The sequence below is a fragment of the Danio rerio genome, chromosome 4 (genome assembly GCF_049306965.1).
Source record: "Danio rerio strain Tuebingen ecotype United States chromosome 4, GRCz12tu, whole genome shotgun sequence".
In the NCBI taxonomy this organism is placed as follows: Eukaryota; Metazoa; Chordata; class Actinopteri; order Cypriniformes; family Danionidae; genus Danio; species Danio rerio.
Window position 1 is genome coordinate 20,852,501 of NC_133179.1, and position 27,041 is coordinate 20,879,541.

Here is a 27,041-nt window from a genome sequence, read left to right on the forward strand (position 1 = left end):
TGTTTCAATAATTTAACGACACATTTGTATATATTCATAAGATTCTGATTTGAGTTAATAAGCAAGTTTTTTTGATCCCTTTTTTCTGGATTTTATGATTTAAGTGTATGGTTTTTATTAGCTCAAAATCCTTCAAATTTGATTAGGAATCAAAATATTTAGAGCTTGTATTCAGATCTCAGCTGATTAAAAAATGACAGATTAAAAGATTGAGCTTAAACAGTTAGCAAAAATCTGAAAATCAGACGACTCTATTTGTCTTCATTAAAATTCACCTGGGAAAATATTTCATATTAAATATTAGTAGTATCGGGCGCAGCAGTGGCGCAGTAGGTAGTGCTGTCGCCTCACAGCAAGAAGGTCGCTGGGTCGCTGGTTCGAGCCTCGGCTCAGTTGGTGTTTCTGTGTGGAGTTTGCATGTTCTCCCTGCGTTTGCGTGGGTTTCCTCCGGTTTCCCCACAGTCCAAAGACATGCAGTACAGCTAAATTGTCCGTAGTGTATGTGTGTGTGTGTGAATGTGTGTGTGGATGTTTCCCAGGGATGGGTTGCGGCTGGAAGGGCATCCGCTGCGTAAAAACTTGCTGGATAAGTTGGCGGTTCATTCCGCTGTGGCGACCCCAGATTAATAAAGGGACTAAGCCGACAAGAAAATGAATGAATGAATGAATATTAATAGTATTATTCAATAGTAAAATATTTAAATAAATCATATTAAACATTCAGGAGCCCTCATTTGTGATTTCACTTTTTTTCATTTTCGTTTCGGATATCTTAGGATTGTGCTTTCCATCACTGCACAATACAGTAATATGTTAAATAGATTAAACAAATATATTCAACAAGCATTGTTCATTTTCTTTTTCGCCAATTAATATTTTTCTATTTAACTTGAGTGTAGCATGTAGATATGAAAAATAACATGGCATGACATTGATACTGGGCAACAGGATTGTGCAGTGGGTAGCACAATCGCCTCACAGCAAGAAGGTCGCTGATTAGAGCCCCGGCTGAGTCAGTTGCCATTTTTGTGTGGAGATTGCATGTTCTCCCCGTGTTGACGTAGGTTTCCTCCGGGTGCTCTGGTTTCCCCCACAGTCCAAAAACATGTGGCATAGGTGAATTGGGTAAGCTGAATTGTCCATAGTGTACTGTACTGTATGTGTGTGAATGAGTGTGTATGGATGTTTCCCAGTGATGGGTTGCAGCTGGAAGGGCATGTGCTGCGTGAAACATATGCTGGATAAATTGGCAGTTCATTCAATTGTGGCGACCCCAGATTGATAAAGAGACTAAGCCGACAAGAAAATGAATGAATGAATAAATTACATTGATACTGCTGTTACTGACATGTAGGCCCACACAGACTCTACACACACAGATATGCATATATGTGAAAAGATTTATTTACAATGCAGTTTCTAAAGTAATATTTTCTGTTTTACTGTCTTTTAGTAGATATTTTATATGAGAGGGGCAGCACGGTAGCTCAGTGGTTAGTACTGTCGCCTCATAACAGGACGGTCACTGGTTCGAATCCTGGCTGGGCCATGGCATTTCTATGTGGAGAAATTGATTTCAATGGTTTGCATCTCCCCATGTTCATGCACTATGTGTATGGTGTTTCCCAATACTGAGTTGCGGCTGGAAGCTCATCCACTGCGTAAAACATATGCTGAAATTGTTAGCAATTCATTGCACTGTGGCGACCTCTCAAATAGAGACTGAGCCGAAGAAAAATTAATCAGTGAATGAATTATATAAGAGACTTGTAATTGGATTTGCATTGTAAACCTGTTCAAAAGGTTATTATTTTTTATTTTATGTTTTAAGTATTTAGTAACTAGATGCTCAAAATCATTCTGCATAAGAGCATGCTTTCACCTTCAGAAGTCATTTAAGTCTTGAAAAAACTGAGTATCCTTTAAACTCTCTCTGCAGTCTGGTCACTGGCCTCGTATCACTGCCTGTGGAGGCTGGCATCAGGGCCAGCTGATGCCACAGCAGATCTGAGGCAGCTGCAGTCGTAGAAGCGCAGACATGCAGCTCTGCACTGCACCTACAGTGGGTCGAAGGAGGAGAGGAAATCCGGACAGCCAAGGTGAGCCCAAAACACACACACACATGCATTTGCTCTTCTGTAGGGGTTGGGCTTCTACAGTATTTAAGGACAGACTCCAATCATAGCTTTTAAGTGCTTTTTGTCCAACTAGTGACTAAACAATTATTTACATATCAATAGCATGCAAACTGATACATTTCAAAAAAGGATCTGTTTTTACTAATGTGGAGGAATGATATTGTGTGTTGACATATGTGTCTGTGTGGGTGTTTATAGCGTGGTATAGAGTGCGGGAAACATCACCAGCTGCCCCAGCAACAGATGGATAACATGGCTTTAGTTCATGTGTGTCTAATTAAAGATCTGCATAAGTCAAAAAAGAAGCAACACACACATACATGCATACAGTACTTGCATACACAGTTCAGCTGCATTGTCTTATATACCATACTTATTAATGTATAGTGAAAAAAAAAAATCACCTGCTGCTTTAAGGCTCATTGACACCAAGGACATTATCTATAACCGCACAGATATATTTGTTTCAAATTGAAATGACTAGCCACACCAAAATGAGAGTCCACACCATCACTATAATAATATTGGCTCAGAGGAACAATATCACTGGAATCACTTTAAACACAATCTATTCCAGATGGTGAATCATAAAAACATTGACAGCCAATGAGAGTCAATCTTGAGCGTTTAGCAGCAGATGACAAAATTATTATGGTTATTGTTTTAGTGATTGTTCTTGGTGTGAGAGAGTCAAGCAAGTCAATACGGAAAGTATTGCTTTTTTTCCCCTTGGAGAGCACACAGAGCTTTTTAAAAGAATTGCCTCTCTACTTTCTTCAGTTTAATAACAGTGAATGAGGACTGATTCTGTCAACCTTTAAAACAACAAAAAATCCATGAAATTATCCTTAAAGACCAGCTCATTTTATACGGTCTTCTGAAGTCTTGAAGTAGCTTTGTGTGAGGAAAAGCCTCAGGTCTTCATTATTCATTGATAATCTTGACATCCAAACTAGCTCTTGTGCATTCATGAGAAGTTTGATGTGGAACATTTCAATTAATATCTATGTTTAAATTCAATTTAAATGTTCTTAAATCTGTCTTAATGATTAAATTAAACAGACCTGGTAGTTGAAATAATTAGTTAAGTGGAGGAAAATATTTTAGGTAAAAACCTATTTAAATTTTAGACAGTCACTAGTAGGGCTGAACAATACATTGTTTGAGCATTGATATCGCAATCACAATGTGTGTATCCACAATAGACACATCGCTGGATTAGATTGTTAAATAAAGATTAAAAGATAAAAAATATAATACATGTTTTGATGTGTTTATACAATGGCAGCCATGTTATTTTACATTCGACTGTTCAATCGCTTTACTTGTATACTGTTAGACTGTGTATTTATTGACGTTTTATTTCCAATATTTCCAAATAGAGCTTTTAAAATCATTTAGTAAAAATTATATTCATATTTCAATATATATCGCGGCAAAACAATATATCGCAGTGTCAGATTTTTTCAATATTGTGCAGCGCTAGTCACTAGGTTAGTAATTCATAAGATTATAAATTATAGCACATGTCTTATGCTTGTGCTTTTGTAGCTTTTTAAAATTGTTTCATTGTCAAGAAGCAACCAACATGTTCTCCAGAATGTCTTTGTGTTCCAGTGTTTGCATAATTTTTTCTGGCATCTGGAGTAATGCAATAAAAATAATCAAATCCTATAGAGTAAGAAAAGAGGTACAGTAAAACAACATTTAAGGGGAAATCTGAGAGCAGGCACAGAACAGACATCCGTCTTCTTTTAAACCACAGTACGTCAGCTCTCTAGGAGATTTCTGTGATGACACACAGGCATCTTTGTGGTTTTTTAAAAACGATTGTTCTGTAGACATAGAAAGCATAACTCACAAGCATTGTGTTTCAAGAACACATTCAAATGACTGATGTCCTGACACACCTTTGTTATCGTACAAATAGAATAAAATATTTGAGGAGAAAGGGAGATGCTGAAGATTGAAGTTTGACGGGCCAAAACAGCAATTCTAGAATGATTCACAACTACATAGTTTAAGAGGACGGATTAATTATTGAGATTACACAGAATTGTGTGAGTGTGTATGAGAGAGAGTGTGTGTTTGCGATGATTGTATGTGTCTCTGATTACAGAGGGATCAGGGTGTTGAGGCTGGTCGGGATCCGATATCTGAGTGCTGTAACTGCATCTGTCTGCACTCTCAAACTGCCAAACACTATCACACACACATACACTTTCAACAACAAGACAACTGGGAACTTGACGTTTAAAACCACAGTATCCATTCATAGCGTGTGATTGTTTCATACACAAAGAGAGTTATTGCTCCCCACCCTCTTACACTGTTGCATAAAAGAGAGAGCTGACGAACAGTTGGCAAATGTTTGTTTTGTCATGGCAGAGCAGAGGACATCCTCTGTTTAGCTCTGAGGCACATTATATTCCCATCATACAATACCACAAATAAAGCATTCATTTAGAACAGAGAAGCCTTATGCCACTGGAGAAGCTTTTCAGACCTTCTCAAGTGAAACTTGTCCTTCAAATCAAACAATATTTCCATGAGATGCACAGGTCCAAAACATATGCAGAGTTAATCAACAATAATGCATAAAAGAAGTATTATGAGCTCCCCGATAAGAGCTAAAGAAATATTTGTGTGTTCAAATGCTCTGATAAGAAGTTACTTTAGAACAACATTTTGCATGTGCCATTCTGTATGTGTATAAGACATCTTTGCCTGCTTTCATCAGTGTCACTTTTAATTCTCATGCACTGACTAGTTTTCTAAATCGAACAAAAAACAAACTAAATAGAGCAACCTGTCATTGAAACGACTGCCTATGTGACTAAACTTAAGCCAATATGTGCACAACACACTGTAAAAACTAGGCTGACAGACACTGACTGATGGCGCAACATCGACTGACTGACAGTTTGGTCTGCAGTGTGCACACAAGCACACTTGTAAGCTATCTTTATGGGGACTTTCCATACATGTCATGACTTTTATACTGTACAATCTGTATATTCTATCACCCTACCCCAAACCCCAACCCTCACAGGAAACAATCTGCATTTTTTACATTTTCAAAATACTTAATTCTGCGTGATTTATAAGCCACACACACACACACACACACACACAGAGCGAGAGAAATAGTCAAAAGCTGCTGCAACAGACTGAAGCTTCTTGTAGGTGCAAAAAAATACCCCTGTATTCCAGAAGTCTGTGCATAGGTTTACATAAGCTCATAAGTTTAAAATAGTATGGTAAGATCAGCAGCCACAGGTTTAGTCCAGGCATCTGCTTAATTGAATACTGTACATGTGATTCACAGTGGCACCAAATCAACACCTGTCACATTTTTCACATAGTAGCTTTCAAGAGCTAATGGATGATGTCACCTTTCAGACGATATACACTTTTTTCTTTTTCTTCTTCAACACAGGTTTTCTAGGTGTGCTGAGTGTGTGTGCTACGTTGCTGCAGTTATGCGCTGGCTGTCCTTCAGAATGTGTGTGCAACTCACTGGAAGCTAACTGCAGTGGGAGGAGTCTAGTATCTGTGCCCGCACTCACTTCTCTCCCGGAGGGCACACATACCCTCCTTCTGGCCAATAACCGCCTCTCCTCCCTGCCCCTCTCTGCTTTTGCCAACCTGAGCACCCTGGAGACACTCGACCTGTCCAACAACTACCTGGACAACCTTCCTTCCAGACTGTTCCGTGAGCTGAGTAACCTGAGCGAATTGAGTTTGCGTAATAACAGCCTGACGGTTTTGGATCGCGAGTTGTTTCGCGGCCTGACCCATCTGCGGAAGCTGGATCTGTCTCTGAACGGGTTGGCCGCTGTGCCACTGGGCCTTCTAGATGAGCTGCAACAGCTAACCTGGCTCTCCTTGGCTGGGAACAGACTTCACGCCCTGGAGAGAGCCACGTTCGAGCCTCTTGTCAACCTTCAGCACCTGGAGCTGGGCATGAACCCCTGGGAGTGTGACTGCAACCTGAGAGACTTCAAACACTGGATGGAGTGGCTAATATACAGAGGTGAGAGCTTCGTGTGTGTGGTGTTTTTACTTGCTGCAGGTGTACAAACATCATTTAAGCAATAAACCACAAGAGGCTATGAATTTCCTGGATTTTACCAAGGTATTCTTTGGAATAGTCCACGGTGAATTGCCTTCTCTTAACTGTCACTGTCCTTCAGCAGGTGGGACATTTTTGGGGACATTTTGTCTAAAACTGAACTTATCTTGACAAACTAGATCATATAAATATATATTATAATTTTCTAGTGTGAACTCATAAAGAGGCAGCAACAACAGTATAATAATAGACAGCAGTGTTCAATAAATAATTAACCTATTAATATTTAAAATCAAATGAACTATTTTCCTCACAAGTTATAGTATTCAACATAGCAACTTACTGTACTGCATTAAAATTGTATGTGCAATCATGTGAAGTGTATGCTTATTGGCATTTTAAAAGGGCTTTGACTGCAGTTCAACCAACGATAATTTAAAAAGTGATCTGTTTTAGAAGAGGTTTATTAAGCCTCTTAACAGATGGAGCTGTAACCTAATGTAAGTGCATAACACTCCAGACATATTATACCCACACTCTACCTATTAATTTTCCATCCATCTTTTGTCTACTATTGGCAATGAAATGTGGCAAAACCCCAGAAATCATTGTGAAAAAGAACTGAGAATCCTCTGCTTTTTATTCTCCATACCTCTCGCTTTCTGTTTTTCTCGGTCTGTCTCAATCCTTCTACTCTGAGTCAGAGAAACTCATTTCGTTCTATTTCAGAGCAGCTTTAAGAGGGAGGGGGATTTGAAACAGACATGAGAGGCTGAGTCACAAAGCTTTTAGTGTGTGTGAGAAAGAGACTCCAGTCTTGGTGGGCTCTGACTCTCTTGTGCTGCTCCAAAACCTAGTGAGCTGCATATGGAGGCAAGATTTTAAGGCATCATAGATGCTCTCTTGACATGTAGGTAGGCTTCTTACTTGTGCTGCCTTCTAAGATACTTTTTCGAATAATTTATAACATTTATTTCCATCTAAACTCACAATCAATTTTATTAATAGGATGGTGCAGTTAATTTTATTCAGTACTGAAAGTCTTAAAATATAAATTACGTTACTTGGAATTTGTGTGTTTTGTACAGTATATGTAGTGGATTACTGCAGCATTAGCAAGGTGCCACTGTCAAACAATATTAAAATCAAGTGTGTTTTTGCTGCTCTGTGTGGAAGACTTTGATTGACGTGGAGTTTCTGCCCACATAGAGCACTCCAAATTATTCACTTAAGAGGTTCCATGACAGTTAGCATGACATTCGAAGGCAGCTGTGAGCAGGAGGCAGCATGGCAGCTCACTGGGTTTTGGAACAGAGCTTCTGTATGCATGTCAGGCTTATTAATTATACACCAGCTACTGCTCTTCCTCTCATACAAACACACACACACAAATTGAAGAGTGCTGCTGACCCTCTACGCTGTGCAGTGCTATTTTGGAGGGCTTGAAGCAGCCATTTAAATTAATTAGAGGTGACTATTGTTTACCTCAGAGAGCTAAACTTTTGATTTGTCTTGTTCTGTTGCTTTCTGTTGTAGGCGGTTATGTCGATGCTGTTGAGTGTACACTTCCGAAGGACTTAAGGGGCCGTGACATCAGGGGCGTTCCTGTGGAGATGTTCAACTACTGTCTGCAATTGGAGGATGAAAATGGGGGCGGGACTGGGAGCACAAAAGGTGGATCGCCACCATGTTTTCGAGGGACAGCCGCTCCGTCATCTGACAGTGCTGTAGTACGTACAGAGGCAGAGCTACCAGACTGTGTGAAGCAGCGCTATCGGCCGGTCAGTGTTCGCAGGGCGATCGGTACAGTAGTGATCGCTGGTGTGGTTTGTGGAATTGTTTGTATAATGATGGTAGCTGCCGCAGCGTATGGCTGTATTTATGCCTCTCTGATGGCAAAATACCAGCGAGAGCTAAAGAAGAGGCAGCCTTTGATGGGTGACGCAGAGGCCGAAACCGACCCAGAGGAAAAACAGATCTCATCAGTTGCATAGGGGAACGGGGGAGAGGGGTCAAAGTTCAGAGGGATGCTACAAATATAAAGAATCCTTTACTGATTGAGCTGCACATTTGATGATCACTTGCCCAGCGGAGGATTCATCATCCTTGTGTCCTGTTTCTCTGTCCTTCCTGAGACCCTCTCTGACTCTCAGACTTACTCTTTACTCAATCTCTAAACTTTGGCTTATGACCTTTGACCTATTTGCCCCAGGACAAGAGGGACCACTCAGCACTTTAAACTCCCCCACCCTCCCCCAATGTTGAGAGGATCTCAGCAGAGGAGGCGTGGATGCAACTGTTCACAGTTCTGAACCCTGATGTTTCTAGAGGATCATGTGCTGTCATTAGCATTAGCCTCTGTAGCAGCATAACCATAAACCAAACATCCTATCATAACCCTAACCCCAAAACCTTTACCTCTAATCCCAACCTTTCAATACTAATCAAAACCACCAATCTAACTGTCACCCTTAAATACTAATACCAATCCTTACTATATAGGCTCATCTGACCATTGAGGTAACACTGTGTCTACACCGGGTCCACACCACATCAAAAACCAATAACACTCATTATAATCAATGTTGCTTCTCGATGCATCATACTGAGTCACAGACCGTAAACAGACGTCCTAATTTCTGGTGTACTGTATGTGCTTGTTCTACTTCTGACAAAAGGACAAATTGATTTGTAATGTTAATTTTGTCTAGTTTACATAGCCTCATGCAGTTTCTGCATCTCCTGTCAATAGACATGCTCGGTGTAAACACTGTGTAATCCTAAACCTCCAGCTCTTGTTTTAAACCTTTACCCATCAACCACCAATTTTAATTCCAGTCATACTATATTAATCCACCACTAATCTGAACCCCAACTCTAAACCTCCAACACTAATCCTTCCAATACCCTAACACTCCATCACTAATCTAACGCTCAACCTTAATTCAACACTAATTCCTCCATTAACCCCAATCCTTAACTGCAAACAACAACCCCTCCATTACCCTAACAATCCATAACTAATCTAACCCCAACCTTTACACCTTGAACTAGTCCCTCCATTACCCCAACGCTCCATCAGTAATCTGAACCTCCAACCTTTAACCCCAAACACTATTGCCCTAACACTTCATCATAAATCTAAACCCAACCCTTAACCCCCAACACTAATATTTCCCTTACCCTAAAACTACATCAATACCATACCATAACACTCCATGATTAATCTGAACCCCAGCCCTTTCCAAAACCCACTCCAACCATTTACCATAAAGTTTCATAATTGATCTTTACCATCAAACCCCAAATTTCCAACACTAATCCCTACCCTTACCATAACCCCCATCACTAATCTGAACCCTCAACCCTAAACCTCCCAACCCAAATATTAATTCCTTTACTAAACTCTAACCAACTCTCACCTCCAATCCTAACTGTAACCCTTAACCTTATCCTAGTGTGCAATGGACATCATTTCCCCGCATATCATATTTGGAAATATTCCCATCTTATTTATCAGCTATAATATATTCTATACAATGTGACGTGACCCCAGATTTCTGTTCTTAAGTGTGAGGTTTGTCCTCTGTATTGTGTGATAATAATTTGTGTTGATAACATTGTTTTGTTTGTTTACTGTTTGCTGTTTCCCCATGTTCATCTCTAGAGGTCAGACGTGTTTTTGTAAGAATAGAAGAATCCAGCCCTGGTGTCTATCGTGAAGTGTCTTGAAGTATCGTGAAGTGCTAATGTAGAGCAGGCTGAGGACTCTGTTAGTGGAGGGTGGCGAATTGTGGCTACTGGAAATGTTAATTACACCTTGGTGGTTAAAGAAGCACAGTGGTCCTAAAGAATAGCTGCCCTCTTAACTAAAAACAGAAAGGCAATAGCTGAGGAGGAAATAAATCTTACCTTTATTAAGATAGATTTTTCTGTGCAATATAAATCAATGTCTTTGTTGGTCTGTTGTTTAATTCCGGACTAAGATGTCATAGCTGATTTAGTCTGATCCTTTCTCTCGGGCTGACGATGAACGGGAATCGATTGCATTTGTGCGATCAATTTTCTGCTTGTGGACCAATTTGCATAATCCGCTTTTCTTTGAGGGCAGAAGTTGTTTAGACTGAATAATTCAGATAAATTTGACTCAGGCTTTCAGAAGCCAACAGATATCATCAATATAAGCTTTTCTGCGGCATTCAGCCTCAGCGACTGGACATGAAAGGGAAAGAAAGACTGGCAGAAATTAGTTACACGCTCTTAATGTGAACCAACATATATTTTGCCTCAATATTACTTACAATTTAGAACCAGATTATAACGTTGCTAATGTCAAGAATAACGTCATCGTTGGGTGTTTTGCACAATGCTGCCATCTGTAGGAAGGATGTGCAGTAGGCACAAGGGTGCGGAGCAAATATCACACCACCTCATCAGGATTTAGAAGATGCTCTTCCGCTGTAACTATAGCAACAATCTTTCCCACACACTATTCATTACCAATGCAAATTACTGGTAAGGTTGCTGGCAAAAAGTTGTAAATCAAAGTACAACTAATTTGCGTGCCAATACCGACACCAGCAGTTAAGCGTCTAGGACTTGTCTCTGTGTTCAGTGATATTTCCAGCCATATGCTGACTATATATAAGTACAGGTATACATTTATTCAAAGGTATGTTGAATACATGTATATATTTTAATCGGTGTCTTACAAATTATTTATGAACAGTAACTCGCAAAACCTGAGAATACCTTTTCCCTGCAAATTTCTTTCGCAGAGGAACTCCGAAAATTCTCTGTGAGAGAAAACTCATGAATTATTAATGAGAGGAGTTTTGTCTAATGGTTGCGGTCTTTCCTGCCGTTACTGTTTAAGTTAGCTCTTATTTTATACAGCATGTGTCATAGGCCTGTTCTCTGCACGGGGCGACAATACACATACCCTGTATCCTCTTCTATGAAAAAAAAGCACTTTTGCCACTGGTGGACTAATACTTTCCTGTCAAATTGCACTTATTGCGAATAATCTCAAAAGTGAGCACATGCTTGTTTATTGATGTCAGCAATGCGCTTTTTCTGAATCTAAGCCGACAGAGTAGTTGTGATGTAATGTCAGTGAATATGAAGGGCCATTTATAAACGAGCAGCGACTCAGCTTAGGTGTGTTTACTCTCTGTCCTGGCCTTACATATAACAGCAGGGACACCACACAGTTCACTACACCTCCCTGCAAAACGAAAGCTTTGTAAATCCCATTGGATGGATGAAAGGAAAGAATTTGTCCAATTGACTGAGCTGAAAGCATCTTCAAAATCTCTCTGAAGTTCAGATTTAATATCTTATAGCGTATTGATGTGACCCTTTCTTCACTTGACCTTTTTTCTAAGACTGATATGAGATCCTTCTTTATATTTTCGCTTGATAAAAATCAGTTTGAAATATGATTTGTGAGCTGTGATATAATTCTGTGTTAAAATGAATAAAGAATGTATTTCCGTAAACGCCTAAGTTTGAAGTTCAGCAAGCACTCACACAGTTTGCTCAAACTCAATTAGTGAAATCCAGGTTCAAATATGACAGATAAAAAAAACAAGGGTTAAGCATTGACTATTGGATTAATTCTACAGCATATCAGTGAGATGTGTGTGTCGCACTTGTTAGTCCATCTAGAAACAAGAAGCTTCATGAGGAAAAACCCCTTTCATATGGAATAATGTTGTCATGTTTTCAACTGTGACCATTAATGCTTTTCATGAACAACTAATGTTTTTTTTTAACCAAATGTCTAGTTCATAGCACTAATGACATGGATATTATCATCGCTTTACATATTAGTAACATGGCCAATAAAATCTATTAATCCAGATTTATTTTTAACTCTCTGTTAGAAGCTCAGGTTTTGCAAGACTAAACCATGTCGACCTTTAAAGTTGCCCTATTAGTGAAATAAATGACCAAACTAACAAATAGTAGCTGTCATGAGTATACCTGCATTCACCATCAGGAGGCAGCAAAATAATCTCATAATGTTAGATCATTTTGTTTGCACAATCCAAAATAAATAATGCAATCCAACTTTATTGAAAGATAGCTCCTCCACTTTTGCTACATAAGCAAAGCTGTGACTACTGAATGCATGACGTGTTCAACATTCCTTGATTCTGTTTATGGACTAAATAAGTACATCATCTAGGTACTGTATTTAAACTGTACTTACCATTTTTTGATTTTTAATGTGAATAAAAAATGTACATATTCATACTACAAAATGGCATAGGATAGTGCTTAAATATGTGATTGGGATGCATCAGACTTGTTGTCTGGTTAGCATACAGTCCAGATAGCTTCTGGTTGCAGATATTTTTAAGGTGCAGTTGGTGATCTGCCAAAATGCTTACCATTAACATAATATTTTAAAACACCAAAGCAGGGGGGTACAGACCCACAAGGGGGCCTCAGCAAGCACTGTGGGGGGCGCGTCATATTTTACTTTTTTTTTTTAGTTGCTATCATGTTGTCTTAGTTTATTTTATCTCCTGGCTGACCAAAAAATTAAAAAAATTGTAATTTGTCCTCCATAAAAAAGACCTTGTCTCACTGATTCACCTTCAACAGCTAATAATAATGACCCAAGCAAAAAATCTACGTTATCGATGCTGTAAAAGGTCCCTAGTCACATCAGTCTTTTTACCAGGTGGTTTCAGTGGCTGAACAACACTTCTGTGCATATAGCCCATTCGTAAAATAACAAAACTACATCAGCTTTGCGTGACTAAAATAGTTTTAAAGCGTAACATTACACATAACTTAAACATGTGTGCATGCATAAACAGTGGATCTTTCTGTATGAAAAGGGGTGCACAGATGTACAGATCTACAAATGTTGACAGCCAGTTAGGGCTACTTATCAGAATTATGGGAATTGTCCGCCCGGCAAATTTTAATTGGATGAACATTTTTTAGTTTTATGCCTTACCCAGAATATAAAAAATACATATAAATACATTTAGATCATTTACTTTAATCAGTACTATTGGAATGTGAAGATACTTTCAACCAGCAAAAACGACAATCACCTACTGCACCTTTAACTACACCATTATAGAAGTGTTTTTCCATTGCCACTGAATCCATAACCATGTATTCTTACAGAAAAGAAATGAAGGTAATACAAATCACAAACAAATTCGTATTATATTACATGCTTTGCTTGTGACTATTTTTGGTCTTATAAACATTAAATGTGGTTTAATGGGGGCTGCTATTTAAAAGAATGAAAATGATACAAGTACATACTGTACTTCATATTATTTCATTGCTTTTTGTATCTTTTCCTTTTCAGAAATGCTCTAATACGTCATCAGTAATGCGTGTCTTTAGGAGTACAGGGAAAGTAGCACAAGCAAAGGTCACAAAGAGATGTTCATGCGGAGGTAAACACCATACATGGTTGCACATCCATACACGGGCACATGTGTGTACACTGGACAAAATGAATATTATCAATTCAACTAGAGGTTTTTCGTCAGAATAAAAGTGAAGAATAACCAGGGAAATCCTACCTCCAGCAACTGCTGTCTTTTTGCTCACAGAGACTGTAACAGGCGTGACAGCAATCACAAACCTGCCGTTCACTGCAGGGAAAGAAACGAAAAAAATACTGAGCACTGTACTCTCAAAAGGCTGTAAAGTCTCAGTTGTTTTGATGTGGACTGCAGGGTACAGGCTACCTCCTGAGTTGTCCTCTGTAGGAACGTAGTACAAAAAGCGGCCAGCTGGATTTTCTGCCGCACGCCGATACCAAACAGGGAAATGGTCTAGAGTAAAAATATTCTCCTTATCTGATGCAGTTAAGAATTTTCTGCAAAGAAACCATCAAAAAAAAACATCCAACATTAATATATAGGTCAAAGATGAGATGTCCTATTTTGGTGTCTTTTAATATGTCATCAAATGATTCTTGATCTAATTATGCCTGACAAGATTTTTGATATATAAACAATTGCTTCACTTAACGGCATTAGTGAAGTTAATAGTGGATGTCGTATGTACAATAAATCATGTTTAAAATGTATTAAAGTCGTTCATTTTTGCTTAGAAATACCCTTTTCGTCTTTGACCCAATTATATGTGTTGCGTGGTCATTGCCTTACTTACTTTGATGTACATAAATATGGTTATCCTATAACTAAAACATATATATACAGCCTGTATTTTATGCATTACCGCCTGTTCCTCTTTACCTTACAGTGTTGAGTGTATTTTAGAGTGCCTACTGATGAAAGTTATATGTGGGAGTGAGTGGCCTCAAGGAAACCTGTGACAGAGCAGACGCAGCCTATGCAGTTGAGTCGTGATGCAGACAGCGGGAGCTCTTGATTAAAGGTATACTCACTTCGCCACACGCTTCTCTACGCCAGCATATCTGATCATCCTCATGAGGCCAGAGCGCGTGCCCAGGAACGCTGTCTCCACTCCCCCATCAATACTGCATGCAAAAGAATGAGAAAGGTCACGGCCGAGCACGTATTTCACTAATGAAACTTGTCTGTGACGCTGTGTGTGTGGGTGGGAAATGGTACCCGGAGGCGTTGAGCAGCAGTGCAGTCCAATAGGCTTCCATAGGAGCTGTGACCACTGCGTCAAACAGAGTCTGCTGCAGAAGCCTTTCATCACCTTAAGAATAGACAGAGCAGGGTATCATCAGTCAGCATTCAGCGTTTAAATTGTGGTTAATAACGTACGAAAATGGTTATGCTGCAGGGAGGGTGAAAGTTTGAAAATTATGATAATTTGCACATCAGTCAAGCGGTTTTCAAGGATTATAACAATTATGGCAATTATTACACAGCTGACTATATTCTGAAAATTGCATTTCAGTATATTGTGTTACTACTTAAGTACCTTGTTGACTCATGTTGATGAAATATTTGTTTTTCTTCTTCGTTATTTATATGAATAATAAATAGAATGTGCAAGTTTCTAAAAACAGAACTCACATTCCAGATCTGGTTCTTTTCCTGTTAAATACCGAACCACGGCCTGAAGCTGCGTCAATTTGCGATGATGTGGATCGATGTCTGTCTCACAGTATGTCCTTAAACAAAAGAAAAAAAAAAACATCAGATCAGTGTAAATCAAATCACTGCGCTGTCAAAACAGCCTAATCTAGCATTTAGCCCTAGCAAACACCCACCATTCTTGAGCAATACTGACATCAGACGCAGTCAGGTCATGTAGGCCTGTAGACAGAAAGACATCACAACTAATAGTGACAAAAATCAGGCAAATGGTTATTACTTTGCAGAAAATAATTTGAAAATCTTTACCTTCTTCAACTGAAACATTTCCGATGAAAACATTCTTCCCGTGACCGTTGGTAAGTACAATCCCAAGACTAACAACAAATGCATAAGTTTAGAAGTCTCACAATTAGTTATATATTTAAAATCTAATGGCTTTTAGTATGGTCACCTAAATGGCGTCTCATTGATGGTAGTATAAAAATATTCATTTTTCAGGAACACAACTCTTTTCTGAGGAAAAAAGACATCAACATGTAAGTATGACAGTCACAGCTTGGTTATAATTAGATATATTTCAAACTCAGCAAATTAAAGGTCAAATACAACTTACTCCTTTTTCTACTGTTGCTCTGACGTCCAGAGAGATTGTCCCAGTTTCCCCTTTTACCATCGCCGTTCTCAGCTAAAGGATCACCACACACAAACACCTTGAAGCAATTGATCTAAAAATGGTGTGATGTACGTGCGTGTATGTGTGTGAGTGAGTGTTTATTAATATTCCACTTACTGCATCTTCTGTATCCTCCCACTCCACCTCTGATAAATCCACACTGTTATAGTTCGGCTTTGGCTTCAGCTTCTTGCCATCTTTATACTAACACAAAGTACAGAATAAAACAAACTTAATGTGTTACAAAACTAATAGCAAAATGTAAACAGCTGAGCTTTAATATTTGATATTTGTACAAACAATGAAAATCTGCTCTTAATTTACTCAACCTGATGCCTTGGGGATTTAATAGGCATGAGTCAATGGCTTTAAGTTAGTAATTTTGTAAATATTTTCACACAGACTGATCATTAAGCTTTAAAAGCCCTCTGTGTATGATTAGGGTTGAGTGGTATTAATTTTATTTTGCCTAAATATAGTTTTCTGACTCTCAAAGTGCTATTGACTTATTTTATGAATCATTAAGCATCATGTTTTAGCTAAATGCCTCTTCAAATTTCTATCAAAGAGGAAAAAACAAACACCTATATTTTGGATGGTGTGAAAGTGATTAAATTAACAGCAAATTATGATAGTAAGTCAAAAGACCTCTAAAGGGAATGTATGCAGCTGCTCACCAGAGGTCGAAGGTCAGGATGAGAGAGTATATAACCATTATTAGTGTTTAAGAATGCATAGCCGTGAACCCCCAGCTGAAATGAGAATGGAAAAAAAATCAGAATAAATCATTCAGGAAAATCACATATTTATTATTCAGTCTGGTGTCTAAACAATCAGTCACTCTGTATGCAATAATCTCCATGGACACAGTCTGTTCTGTGAATGGAAAAGAGTTAGATGTGATCAACAGAGAACTGATGATATTATTAAGGCACCTTGTATCGAGGAGCCAATCTCATGAGCTCCTTCAAGGGAACATCAGTGCCAACCACACCGAGGAGGATGCCATGAGAGAGCTGCACAGTGAGAAAAAGAACAAAATTTACATTTTGAATACAAATTCTCATTCAGTCTGTATTCTAGTGGAATTTAACCATGGTTTTACTACAAATTTCACCAAAGCCAAAGTTAGCCAATTGTAACCTTTGATTTGGCCCACCATCCCATCTGAGAGGAGAATGAGATTGATGTACTGACGTAATTTGACGTAACCTTTTTTATTTTTTTTATTGCTGAGCTACAAAAAAGCTAATTGAAAAGAAATGTTTCAATTTAATGTTGTAAATTAATCAGTTTTTTTTTAAATGCAAATCCTGTCACTCGATGAATAGAGAGGACTAATGCAGAAAACATCGGCAAGCAAATCAAGGCAAAAACTAGTGTAATTCTGTTATAAATGAAATTTAGTTTTTACTGTAATAAGTTCATTATAAAATGTAAAAAATAATAAATAAATAAATAAATAAATAAATAAATAAATAAATAAATACTGTATGGCAACTATATTTACCTTCAGCCCACTAGCCTCAATCAAGTTTGGTTTTAGGCCCTTCATAGGAAAAGGTTTGGCCACCCTTGAGTTGGTCACAAATGGTTTTGCAAAACTAATCATAGGCCTACCCCAAAATCTAAAATTTACTAACTATTTTTACATCCTCAAGTGGCATATTGGCATCCATATACTAATACAATGCAAGTCAATGGTTTTAGGGTTCCAGCTATCTTGTGTTCAACACAAGAAGTAAACTCATAAAATTGATATTTAAAAATAAGTGAAGGAAGAGTTAATGATCTCAGACTTTTATTTATTTATTTATTTTTTTGTGGGTAAACCTTTAACAGTGATAATACAAATCAATACACAAAACACAGGCTACAGATCAGCTATATTGAAACCATTGTTAACTTTCATACGTATTCAATTTCATTTAATTCGACCTATGCATGCCTACACCTTGAAATATTTAATAATTTATTAGTAACTTCCTAATTTTCTTTATTAATTGAATATCGAACTGCATTGAAAAACAAGACCCTAGTTTGACCTAAACCGAAACTTAAGATGTAAATATTAATAACACCTGTTGCGGCTAGTAGCAGAGCGTAATCATTGATTAGTTCTGTTCGCGGGCTTCGTCGTGGAAAGCTGAGGAAACGCCGCCTGAACGTATCAAATCAACACCTTTTAGGTACAAAAGTAAATTTTTCTATTAAAATTGTTGCAGTTTGTACGTGAAAACACGCTACCAACATTGTATAGTAATTTTTGGGGCTTAACATGAAAGTTACATTTATAAATAGCCTAAGTAAGACGAGCTCGGATATCCTCGTTCTCAATATCACAAACTAGATATACCTTATTCCCTACATTAAATAGATAAACGATTACAGAATCGATTAGTTCATTAAGTTAAATGATTAATTTATTCCAGTAATTAGAATCTCTAAAAATATTAATTTACTGTCCCTTCTGCAGTTATGGTCCACGCCAGGAGGAGGCGACATGTGACATCTTTTTCAGTGGTAAGTTCATTTTTGAATAACTCAGTCAACCTGTTTATTTTATTAGATATACACATATATTTCTAAACTGTATTTATTCTTCCATTTACCCATCATTTGGGTGCATGGCTTTCATGTCTTGGTAAAGTTAAAGGCTAAAATCTACAGAATAAGCCATACATAGTTTATTTATTAATGTAATTCCATGAATGCTTAATTTATTTAATTGAATTTCTAAATTGAAGAACTAAATTAAAACAATGCGAATGTTTTTGCAGGTTTTCAGATAATGTAAGTCAGGTGAGAGTTTATATATCTGGGAGCTGACAAAGATTTTGTGTTTTGTTTAGATTTTGGGTTTTTAGAAACTCACTGTTTCTTCTTTCTTGCTGAACACAGGCATGGCTACAGAGGTCATCAACAGCAAACTCTCGGCCTGTGTGTTAAAAAGCTGAAAGACGAGAGAGAGGAAGAGACAGACATCGAAAAATCAACAAATGGTTGCTAAATCCCAGCAATGCCATTAAAATGGTGACCACGTCTTTCCATTAAGGACAGCTGCTTCACAGGTAGGTGGGATCACATCGTGCAAAACACAGTTGCCTGAGCTAAACTGACAGAACAACAGAACAGTCAAGCACACCTTTTTTCCTTCATCATTGTCACTAACTGGCTCTTTATAGTCCCAAGATGTCAGAAACTCATTTCCTTTTTACATATTTTCATTAGTGGGTGTGAAACAGGAATTCCTGTCACTGTTTTGACTCTTTTACACATTAAGCATTTCACAAATTAAAAACTGACAAAAAATACCAAGTTTACATCTGTACAATGAACACATTCAATATTGTTTTGGATATTATCAATTCAAAATAAACATCCCATTAGTCAATGTGAAAGCTACGTATGTGGACAAGGGCCGAATGTATCAGACCAAACAAACCAAGAGAAACAAGCTACAAATGTGTACTTGATTTCAGTTAAATGTTTTGACCAGACAATAATCTTTAAAATCTACACAGAAAAAAAAACTGAAGAATGGGATTTATGCTAAAGTAAAATCAAAATCAAAACTTCAAAATTAAACAAACTGCATTAAAAAATCCCCACTATTTATACATTAAATTAGTTCAGAAAATCTCTGTACAGTAAAGTTTTTTTGTGAACCTTGTGGGTGAGTTACTTTGTCTACAAGTTAATTTATTTAAAATGTTGTTAATTGTACTTTAGCGTACTGTGTTTCAGAAATAATGAACTAATTAACAACCCACATCTACTTAAAATTGATTTTTTTTGTGAATTCCTATTGCTTTAGACTAAAAGTTAACACTTCACAGACAAGTTTATCTATATATAACTAAAGGATATATCTAAATAGATGCTAGAAACTCTTAAAACGACAAAAACACATGAACTACTGCAATTAGGTGGATTTATTTTCATCTACTGTTGAGAACAGAATAGTTTACCTCAGCTGTATTGGGTAGCTGAAATGGGATTGCAGGAAATAATGACAAGCACAATGAAGTAACGAGATCACAGTAGGATAATGAAATAACAAGATGACAGGTTTGAGATTAATGCAGACAGAAAGGATCGATATGAAGGTTTGGTTCAATATGAAACATGAACTTGTACTTGCATAGTATTGGCTAGGAGAAGAAAGCAAGAGTGAACAAGAAAAACGTAAGCAGCTCACCACACTGTCCATGTAAGCCTCTGTCCAAATGATGTCATGATCATGGTTGATGACCATTGGTCTGCTCAGCACATGAAGATATTCCATCACATTCTCCTGTACATCCGCCAGTGTAGAGATGTGAGTGTAGTAACCTAATTACAAACATCAGTGAAATAGTAATGAGAAAAGTGATTGATTTATTTTCTGCTACCAGCAGAGGGCATAGACTTCATCTTATTAAATCAAAATAATATTAGAACTGGTTGTGGCTCGGGAATCTTAAGAAATTAAATTTTTTACACATTTTATATTTAACTGTTTTAATAATTGTTATTTCTAAATTTGGGAAACTAATAAAATAAAAAAAGAATGGAAATTTGTATTGTCGATATACTGTAGGACAGGGGTTCCCAAAAAAATGGAAATTTGTATTGTCGATATACTGTAGGACAGGGGTTCCCAAAGGTTATCAATGCCAGTGACTTGCGACACCCACATTCCTCAGAGGTAGTTATAAGTATACAAATGCTGCGCACTCAACAGTAGGCTTAAATAAACACGAGCATATTGACAACACAAAAAAGTGCAAAAGTCTTTACAACCATAAAATTTATACAGTCATTTATTAATTTGTTTAATTTAATATTAAGCGCGTCTAAAGAGACTAGTGGGCACAATGTTTCCAGCACAAGTCTATTCTTGGTTTAATTAAAAAAAAAAACACTCAGAGGCCATTCTCAATGTTCAGTTGTGGCATTAATTCTTTTTTAGTGTATTTGATTGCCATAAAGGTGTCAGAAAGGTGTCATTTAGTGCTATAAAATCAATCTGCTGCAGCTGCAGCTGACGCTATTGCTGTGTTGTTAATCAAACATAAACACATCGATCCTATGAAAAGATTAATTGAAAGGCTGATGGCTTTTTTTTTTTGCAGGATGATTTTTTATGTATCTATTAACTACTATTTTTGTCTTCTGTGAGTTATGGATAAAATATGGTAATTCTAATAGTTTAATAAAATTTATTTGACTTTTGGAAATCATCAATTGACACCCTGTCAGTGTCTTGCGACTCCCACTTTGGGAACCACTGCTGTAGGATATTGTTTAAATTCAGATTCAAATTACATTGGCTTTCATTGGCAATTCATTCGTTGGCATTTTATTTATTTCACATTTCATTGGCAAATTTCATTGCCAATTTTATGGACTGCACTTTGTGTTGCTGGTATTATTAATCCAACTATAAAAAAGAAATGAATGTAAAATTAAAGTTAAAAGTCCAAATGTCATTAAATTGGCATCTAATTGAAATAAGTACTAAAAACAAGTACAAGTACTCAAGTAAATGAGTACAATTAAAATAAAAAGTAATAAATCTGTGTGTAAAAATATCATTATATATTTATTAAAAATATAAAAATGTGTATAAAAACGGAAAATCATAAAATACATATTAAAATGCATAAAATATGAATTAAAATGAATAAATAACAGTGTATAAATAATAGAAAAATAACACTTATAATGCTTATAATGCTCTGCTTAATTTCGAATCATAAAAGGGCATTTGTGAATTTAATGTGTCTAGATACTGGAGTCATCTTTTATTTTTAGTTAGTTTTAATAAGGTGTTTCCTATCGTACTATTGTGATGTTATTTATTGATATCACACTGGTAGTTTTTTGTTTACTGCACTTTATTCTTCTAGTTAGTTCTCTAAAGCAGCTAATAAATCAAGTCTCGTACATTCTCATTAAATATCTAGCCACTGCATCAAAAATAAGCTGAATAATTGCTTGAGGTCTCACCTTTATTATTGCAAGCAATCCATTTGACATTGCTGGCAAATGTAAGCTCTCGTCCAATCAGATACGTGAACACGCGCACCTGTTTGAGAGTATATTCTGTTATCAGATTGTGCGCTCACGTAAAGCGTGTATCCATAGTGATTCTGTGTATGTTTGTGTGCTTTCTGTACCTTGCGATCTGGCCAATTGAACTCCTCAAACACCTGCTGGAAATCCTCCATGGCTCCATCAGTGATCAGCATGATAGCCTGATTACATAAACTACCCCTGCCTTCTGCTGCTGCCTACGCACACAGATTTTTATTATATCAATGTTTCCATACAGATATTCATACGTCCCTCAAACACTAAGCCATACTTACCTCATTCAGAATCTTAAAGGACTCTTTCATGGCTTTCTTCACCTTTCCTTCACCTTTTACCTGCAACTCCTGCACCAAAAGCTTAAAGTGCTAGACAGAAATAGGATAAATTAATGCAAATATTAAAATCAGAGCTGGCAAATGAATTCATCTCACTGTGGAGTTTGAGAAAGCGTTACCTCACGGTTATCCAGATCAGCTTGTACCAGTGTGCCTTTAAAACAGGGCTCTACATATTGGACATAATCACTGTACTGTAAATAGAGAAAATACTGAGTATTAAGATAGTAATGGAAGAATTTGTATTGCTTGCTTTGTTGTAGCGCACAGGTGTCAAACACAGTTCCTGGAGGGCCAAAGCTCTGCACAGTTTAGTTTAAAAAAAATACACCTGATCAAACTAATTGAATTCTTCAGGGTCGTTTGAAAACAATAGGTTTGTTCAAGCAGGGTTGAAACTAAACTGTGCAGGGCTGCGGTCCTCCAGGAACTAGGTTTGACACCCCTGCTGCAGCATATTAGGTCTGGATGCAGGGTTTCTGTTCTTACCGCAATGACGTTGACAAAGTCGTTTTCGCCTAGTGTGTCTAGAATGGTGTTGATGGTGTGTTTTGCGATGGTGAGTCTCAAACCCTTCATACTCCCGCTGATGTCCACAGCGATAATGATGTCTTTAGGAGATGTGGCTGCTTGAATGTACCTGAGCATGAAAAAAAAAAAGAAATGCCCTTTTAAATTTAAAAGTATGATACTGTCAGACTGTTTAACAGGACAAATGTTCCAATCAGTACCTCTATTACTTATTTATTTATTTCATAATATATTTATATATGTTCCAATCAGTCCATTTATTGCATAACTCTAAAATTTCACACTTTTTTCCCCATAACATATATTGCAGCATCACATTTTCACATTCTAAACTTTTTGAGAATCTACTTTTTTTGTAATTGGCCAGATGATCGCTTTAAAGTGCATGTAGAGTGGATTTGATTTCTTAATGCGCAAAACAGTACCTTCTTGACATGACAACAATAAAAACCAAACTCTTTCAGGCCCTATTGTTAGTTCACCCCCCCAAAAATTACAATTCTTATTAATTAACATTGTGCTTTTTCAAACCTCTGAGAATTTTATTCATCATAAGAACACAAATTAGGATATTGTACAAAGTGGTTAAACTTACAAACTAAAGTTCAACAGCTTTCTTGAAAATGTAAGTCAACTCAACTTAGAGAGATTCTTTGTTTCAACTTAAGATGTTGAGTTTTAGTTAAATATATTGTAAACCTCAATATAATTGTCACGGGTGGCAAGGAGGACCCAAATGCAGAATTGACAAGAGAACACAAGGTTTATTTTCAGGAGGTAAACAAGGCTATGCAGGAGGACAGTCAATAGTGCAGGACGATTTCAGGAGAACAGGCTGGTGAGGGGAGGAGACTCAGGACTTCAGGATGATACATAGGGAAGTGTCTTAAGAGGGTAACACAGGCTGGTCAGGAAAGGGGAATTCCAAATTTCAGGCCAAGCAGTCAAAAGGTAGCTAGCCGAACCTCTGGTTAGGGACAGGGGTGGCAAACAGATCGATCATCAAGGGAAGGGGATCCACAACCAGCGATGACTCAGGAGGGAAGTGAGACAAGCAACACAACAGGACTAGACGGCTGGGGAAACAAGAAAATTAAAAAGAAGAGCAAGGAAAAAACTAACTAGAACTAAGTAAATATGAAAAATAATTAAGAGGGGAAATAAGAGCTCGAAAAACAAAATGAAACTACTGAAACTTAAACAAAAGGCTTAAAGAAATAAGCTATAACTAGAAATAAAACAGAAAGCAAAACACAGGAACAGGAATTTAAAAAAATAAAGAATTAACTAAAGACTAGGGCTAGACTGAGGCTAAGGATCACAAAAATAGCAAAATGAAAACTTGAAATTAGTCTTGAGCAGAAACAGAAATAAATTTGAAAATGACAGCAACCTTATTGAAAGAAAAAAAAATTATAAATAAATTAACCGAATCAAAAGGATAAATTAATTCAAGATAAAGATCAAAAAGACTTGTACTAGACTAGACAAAGGAAACAAAACTAGACTATATGGAAAAAACCTCTATCATGCACTAAACGATATAAGCTAGACAAGCACACGAAAGATAGCATGACGAACCGGCAAAGACAAGTGGAAAATGAACTCAATATAAAGGGAGTAGATAGCACAAGGAACAGGTGAACATAATTAGACAAACAAGGACTAAACAAGGGGGCGAGGCATAGGAAAACAAGGAGGCAGGACAAGAGGAGCACATGGCCAACACAACAAAAGAGACAACCATGTGCTAATACACAAAACAAACAAAGAGACATTAAACACAGACAGGAGTGACAGGGCTGTAAGGGCTGGATCCTGACAGTACCCTCCCCCGAACGGACGCCTCCAGGCGTCCAATCTAGGCAGAGGCAAGGGATGTAACAACAACTGGGAAAGGGGGTGGGAAAGAAAGCTTGAAGGACTGGAGAGAGCTGGAAACACAGGGGGTAACAACTGGGAGGGAGAGTGGGGAGCAAGACCTGGGTAGACTGGAAAAACTGGAGGTGCTGCTGGACGGGGAGGAAACAGTCCTGGGAAGTTGTTTTGGGGCAACCAGGGAGGTGCAGATCTTTGGAAACCACTAGAGCTTGTCAACACAGAGGGGGGGATGGGGGGGATAGGAAAAGTCGAAGCTCCTTTAGATACATTCAGTCTCTTAGTGTGGAAAACCTTGGGACGGGGCCTAGGGTCTGGGTTTAATTTGGGTTTGCCCTTCAGAGCTGCAGGCACAGGTTTCAGGATTGACCTAGAGCCCACTTGGACTGGTAAAGCTGGCTGAGGTGCCAAATCTGTAAAGACCTCCAATGCTGTGGGAACTGGAACAGGGGCTAAATCCGAGGCGTACTCCAAGGCAGTCAGGACAGGCTCAGGGTCTTTATCTGATATACCCTCCAGGGCTGCAGATACTGGATTAGATGTCAATTCTGTAAGGGTTTCTGGAGTTGCAGGGACAGTTACATGGGTTGAATCCGAGATCTCATCTGAAGCCACGTGTAAAGGCTGAGTGGCAGAATCTGAGGAGCACCCCAGTACTGATGAAGCTGGAAAAGGGTATGGGTCCATGATCCCCTCCAGGGTTGCAGGAATCCGCATAGGAGCTAAACTATTTATATCCTTCACAGCTACATAAACTGAGTTAGGGGCTAACTTTGAAGGATCTTTAGTCCAGGTTGAGGACCAGGGTAGAGCCGGAGGAACAATACAGAGAGGATCCACAGGAATAGGTAGGACAGGGGTCTTGAGTGGGACAGGAATGGAAGAGTGCAAATGAACTTGAGGCCTGTGAGGAGCCGGCAAGGCTGGAGGCCTGTGGGGAGCCAGCTGGGCTGGAGGCCTGTGGGGAGCCGGCAGGGCTGGAGCCATCAGGACAGGAGGCCTGAGGGGAGCCGGCAGGGCTGGAGCCGGCTGGACAGGAGGCCTGAGGGGAGCCGGCAGGGCTGGAGCCGGCTGGTCAGGAGGCCCGTGGGGAGCCGGCTGGTCAGGAGGCCCGTGGGGAGCCGGCTGGTCAGGAGGCTCGTGGGGAGCTGGCTGGTCTGGGAGCCGGGCTGGGGCCGGCAGGGCTAGGCATCTGTGTGGTGCCGGTAGGGCAAGGGGTCGGAACGGGACTGCCACTGAGCTGCGCTCTGGGGCTGGAGCCGACACTGGCGGGCGCTCTGGGGCTGGAGCCGACACTGGCGGGCGCTCTGGGGCTGGAGCCGACACTGGCGGGCGCTCTGGGGCAGGAGCCGACACTGGCGGGCGCTCTGGGGCAGGAGCCGACACTGGCGGGCGCTCTGGGGCAGGAGCCGACACTGGCGGGCGCTCTGGGGCAGGAGCCGACACTGGCGGGCGCTCTGGGGCAGGAGCCGACACTGGCGGGCGCTCTGGGGCAGGAGCCGACACTGGCAGGCGCTCTGGGGCAGGAGCCGACACTGGCGGGCGCTCTGGGGCAGTAGCCGACACTGGCGGGCGCTCTGGGGCAGGAGCCGACACTGGCGGGCGCTCTGGGGCAGGAGCCGACACTGGCGGGCGCTCTGGGGCAGGAGCCGACACTGGCGGGCGCTCTGGGGCAGGAGCCGACACTGGCGGGCGCTCTGGGGCTGGAGCCGACACTGGCGGGCGCTCTGGGGCTGGAGCCGACACTGGCGGGCGCTCTGGGGCTGGAGCCGACACTGGCGGGCGCTCTGGGGCTGGAGCCGACACTGGCGGGTGCTCTGGGGCTGGAGCCGACACTGGCGGGCGCTCTGGGGCTGGAGCCGACACTGGCGGGCGCTCTGGGGCTGGAGCCGACACTGTCTTCAAGCGAAGGGCTCTGGCCTCCCTGGCACGAGCTCTCCTACCCGTACGCCTCCCAGGGCGGGAGGTTGACGGGTCTTTCACATCTTGGGTTGCTTGGGCAGGCACAAACAAAGAGCTATCAACACTGGACATGACTGACTGCAATGTAACTGGGTCAGACTTAACAGACATGAAATCAGACGTTGACTGGGAAACTTCTCTGGAAGTTAAATTGAGTTCAAGGGACTTGGTTTCCCCAGAGGCAGTTGTGGTGGATTCAGTTGACTCAACAATAGGAATCCGTTCAGAGGACACCCTGGGGCAGGCAGCAACTTGGGTAACCTGCTTCCTCTTGATTCTCCGTTTCACAGTGGGAGCCGGAAGATCATGGTGGTTTTGATTTGAGGAGGGAGGGATGGTAGGGTG

The 27,041-nt window shown here is 39.4% G+C and overlaps 2 protein-coding genes and 1 long non-coding RNA gene across 11 annotated transcripts in view; 2 read left to right on the forward strand and 1 right to left on the reverse strand.

The window, feature by feature from the left end:
- The window catches only part of lrtm2a (leucine-rich repeats and transmembrane domains 2a), a 39,097-nt gene extending 27,383 nt beyond the window's left edge, over nucleotides 1-11,714 (forward strand). For all 4 annotated transcript variants that reach the window (XM_073947168.1, XM_073947169.1, XM_021475261.3 and 1 more), the window contains 3 exons: nucleotides 1,940-2,099; nucleotides 5,578-6,174; nucleotides 7,750-11,714. In XM_073947168.1, the coding sequence (XP_073803269.1) occupies nucleotides 2,039-2,099; nucleotides 5,578-6,174; nucleotides 7,750-8,207 (1,116 nt within the window). In that variant the 5' untranslated portion in view covers nucleotides 1,940-2,038 and the 3' untranslated portion in view covers nucleotides 8,208-11,714. The remainder of the gene's footprint in view (nucleotides 1-1,939; nucleotides 2,100-5,577; nucleotides 6,175-7,749) is intronic.
- cacna2d4a (calcium channel, voltage-dependent, alpha 2/delta subunit 4a) overlaps nucleotides 1-27,041 on the reverse strand; it is a 57,475-nt gene that overhangs the window by 19,704 nt on the left and 10,730 nt on the right. For 3 of the 5 annotated variants that reach the window (XR_012402080.1, XM_073947166.1, XM_073947164.1), the window contains exons 8-27: nucleotides 22,815-22,965; nucleotides 22,445-22,519; nucleotides 22,266-22,355; nucleotides 22,074-22,187; nucleotides 21,904-21,982; nucleotides 20,111-20,244; nucleotides 19,881-19,898; nucleotides 18,785-18,862; nucleotides 16,845-16,925; nucleotides 16,587-16,661; nucleotides 16,027-16,113; nucleotides 15,850-15,921; nucleotides 15,688-15,749; nucleotides 15,543-15,610; nucleotides 15,410-15,455; nucleotides 15,213-15,310; nucleotides 14,796-14,889; nucleotides 14,609-14,701; nucleotides 13,944-14,074; nucleotides 13,776-13,847 (exon numbers count right to left, since the gene is read on the reverse strand). Coding sequence is in view for 4 of the 5 variants with exons in the window: in XM_073947166.1 (XP_073803267.1) it covers nucleotides 13,776-13,847; nucleotides 13,944-14,074; nucleotides 14,609-14,701; nucleotides 14,796-14,889; nucleotides 15,213-15,310; nucleotides 15,410-15,455; nucleotides 15,543-15,610; nucleotides 15,688-15,749; nucleotides 15,850-15,921; nucleotides 16,027-16,113; nucleotides 16,587-16,661; nucleotides 16,845-16,925; nucleotides 18,785-18,862; nucleotides 19,881-19,898; nucleotides 20,111-20,244; nucleotides 21,904-21,982; nucleotides 22,074-22,187; nucleotides 22,266-22,355; nucleotides 22,445-22,519; nucleotides 22,815-22,965 (1,718 nt within the window). In the remaining variant the exon portion in view is untranslated. Of the gene's footprint in view, nucleotides 1-11,629; nucleotides 13,848-13,943; nucleotides 14,075-14,608; nucleotides 14,702-14,795; nucleotides 14,890-15,212; nucleotides 15,311-15,409; nucleotides 15,456-15,542; nucleotides 15,611-15,687; nucleotides 15,750-15,849; nucleotides 15,922-16,026; nucleotides 16,114-16,586; nucleotides 16,662-16,844; nucleotides 16,926-18,784; nucleotides 18,863-19,880; nucleotides 19,899-20,110; nucleotides 20,245-21,903; nucleotides 21,983-22,073; nucleotides 22,188-22,265; nucleotides 22,356-22,444; nucleotides 22,520-22,814; nucleotides 22,966-27,041 lie in introns of those variants that run through there. The other 2 variants (XM_073947165.1, XM_073947167.1) reach the window with 2 other exon arrangements.
- On the forward strand, nucleotides 17,820-21,338 carry LOC141381623 (uncharacterized). Of its 2 annotated transcripts, XR_012402082.1 has the most exons (4): nucleotides 17,993-18,098; nucleotides 18,386-18,432; nucleotides 18,690-18,711; nucleotides 18,811-21,338. It is a non-coding gene; the product is annotated as an uncharacterized lncRNA (long non-coding RNA). The 2 variants fall into 2 exon arrangements; XR_012402081.1 differs by lacking the exon at nucleotides 18,690-18,711 and having other exon boundaries at nucleotides 17,820-18,098; nucleotides 18,811-21,022.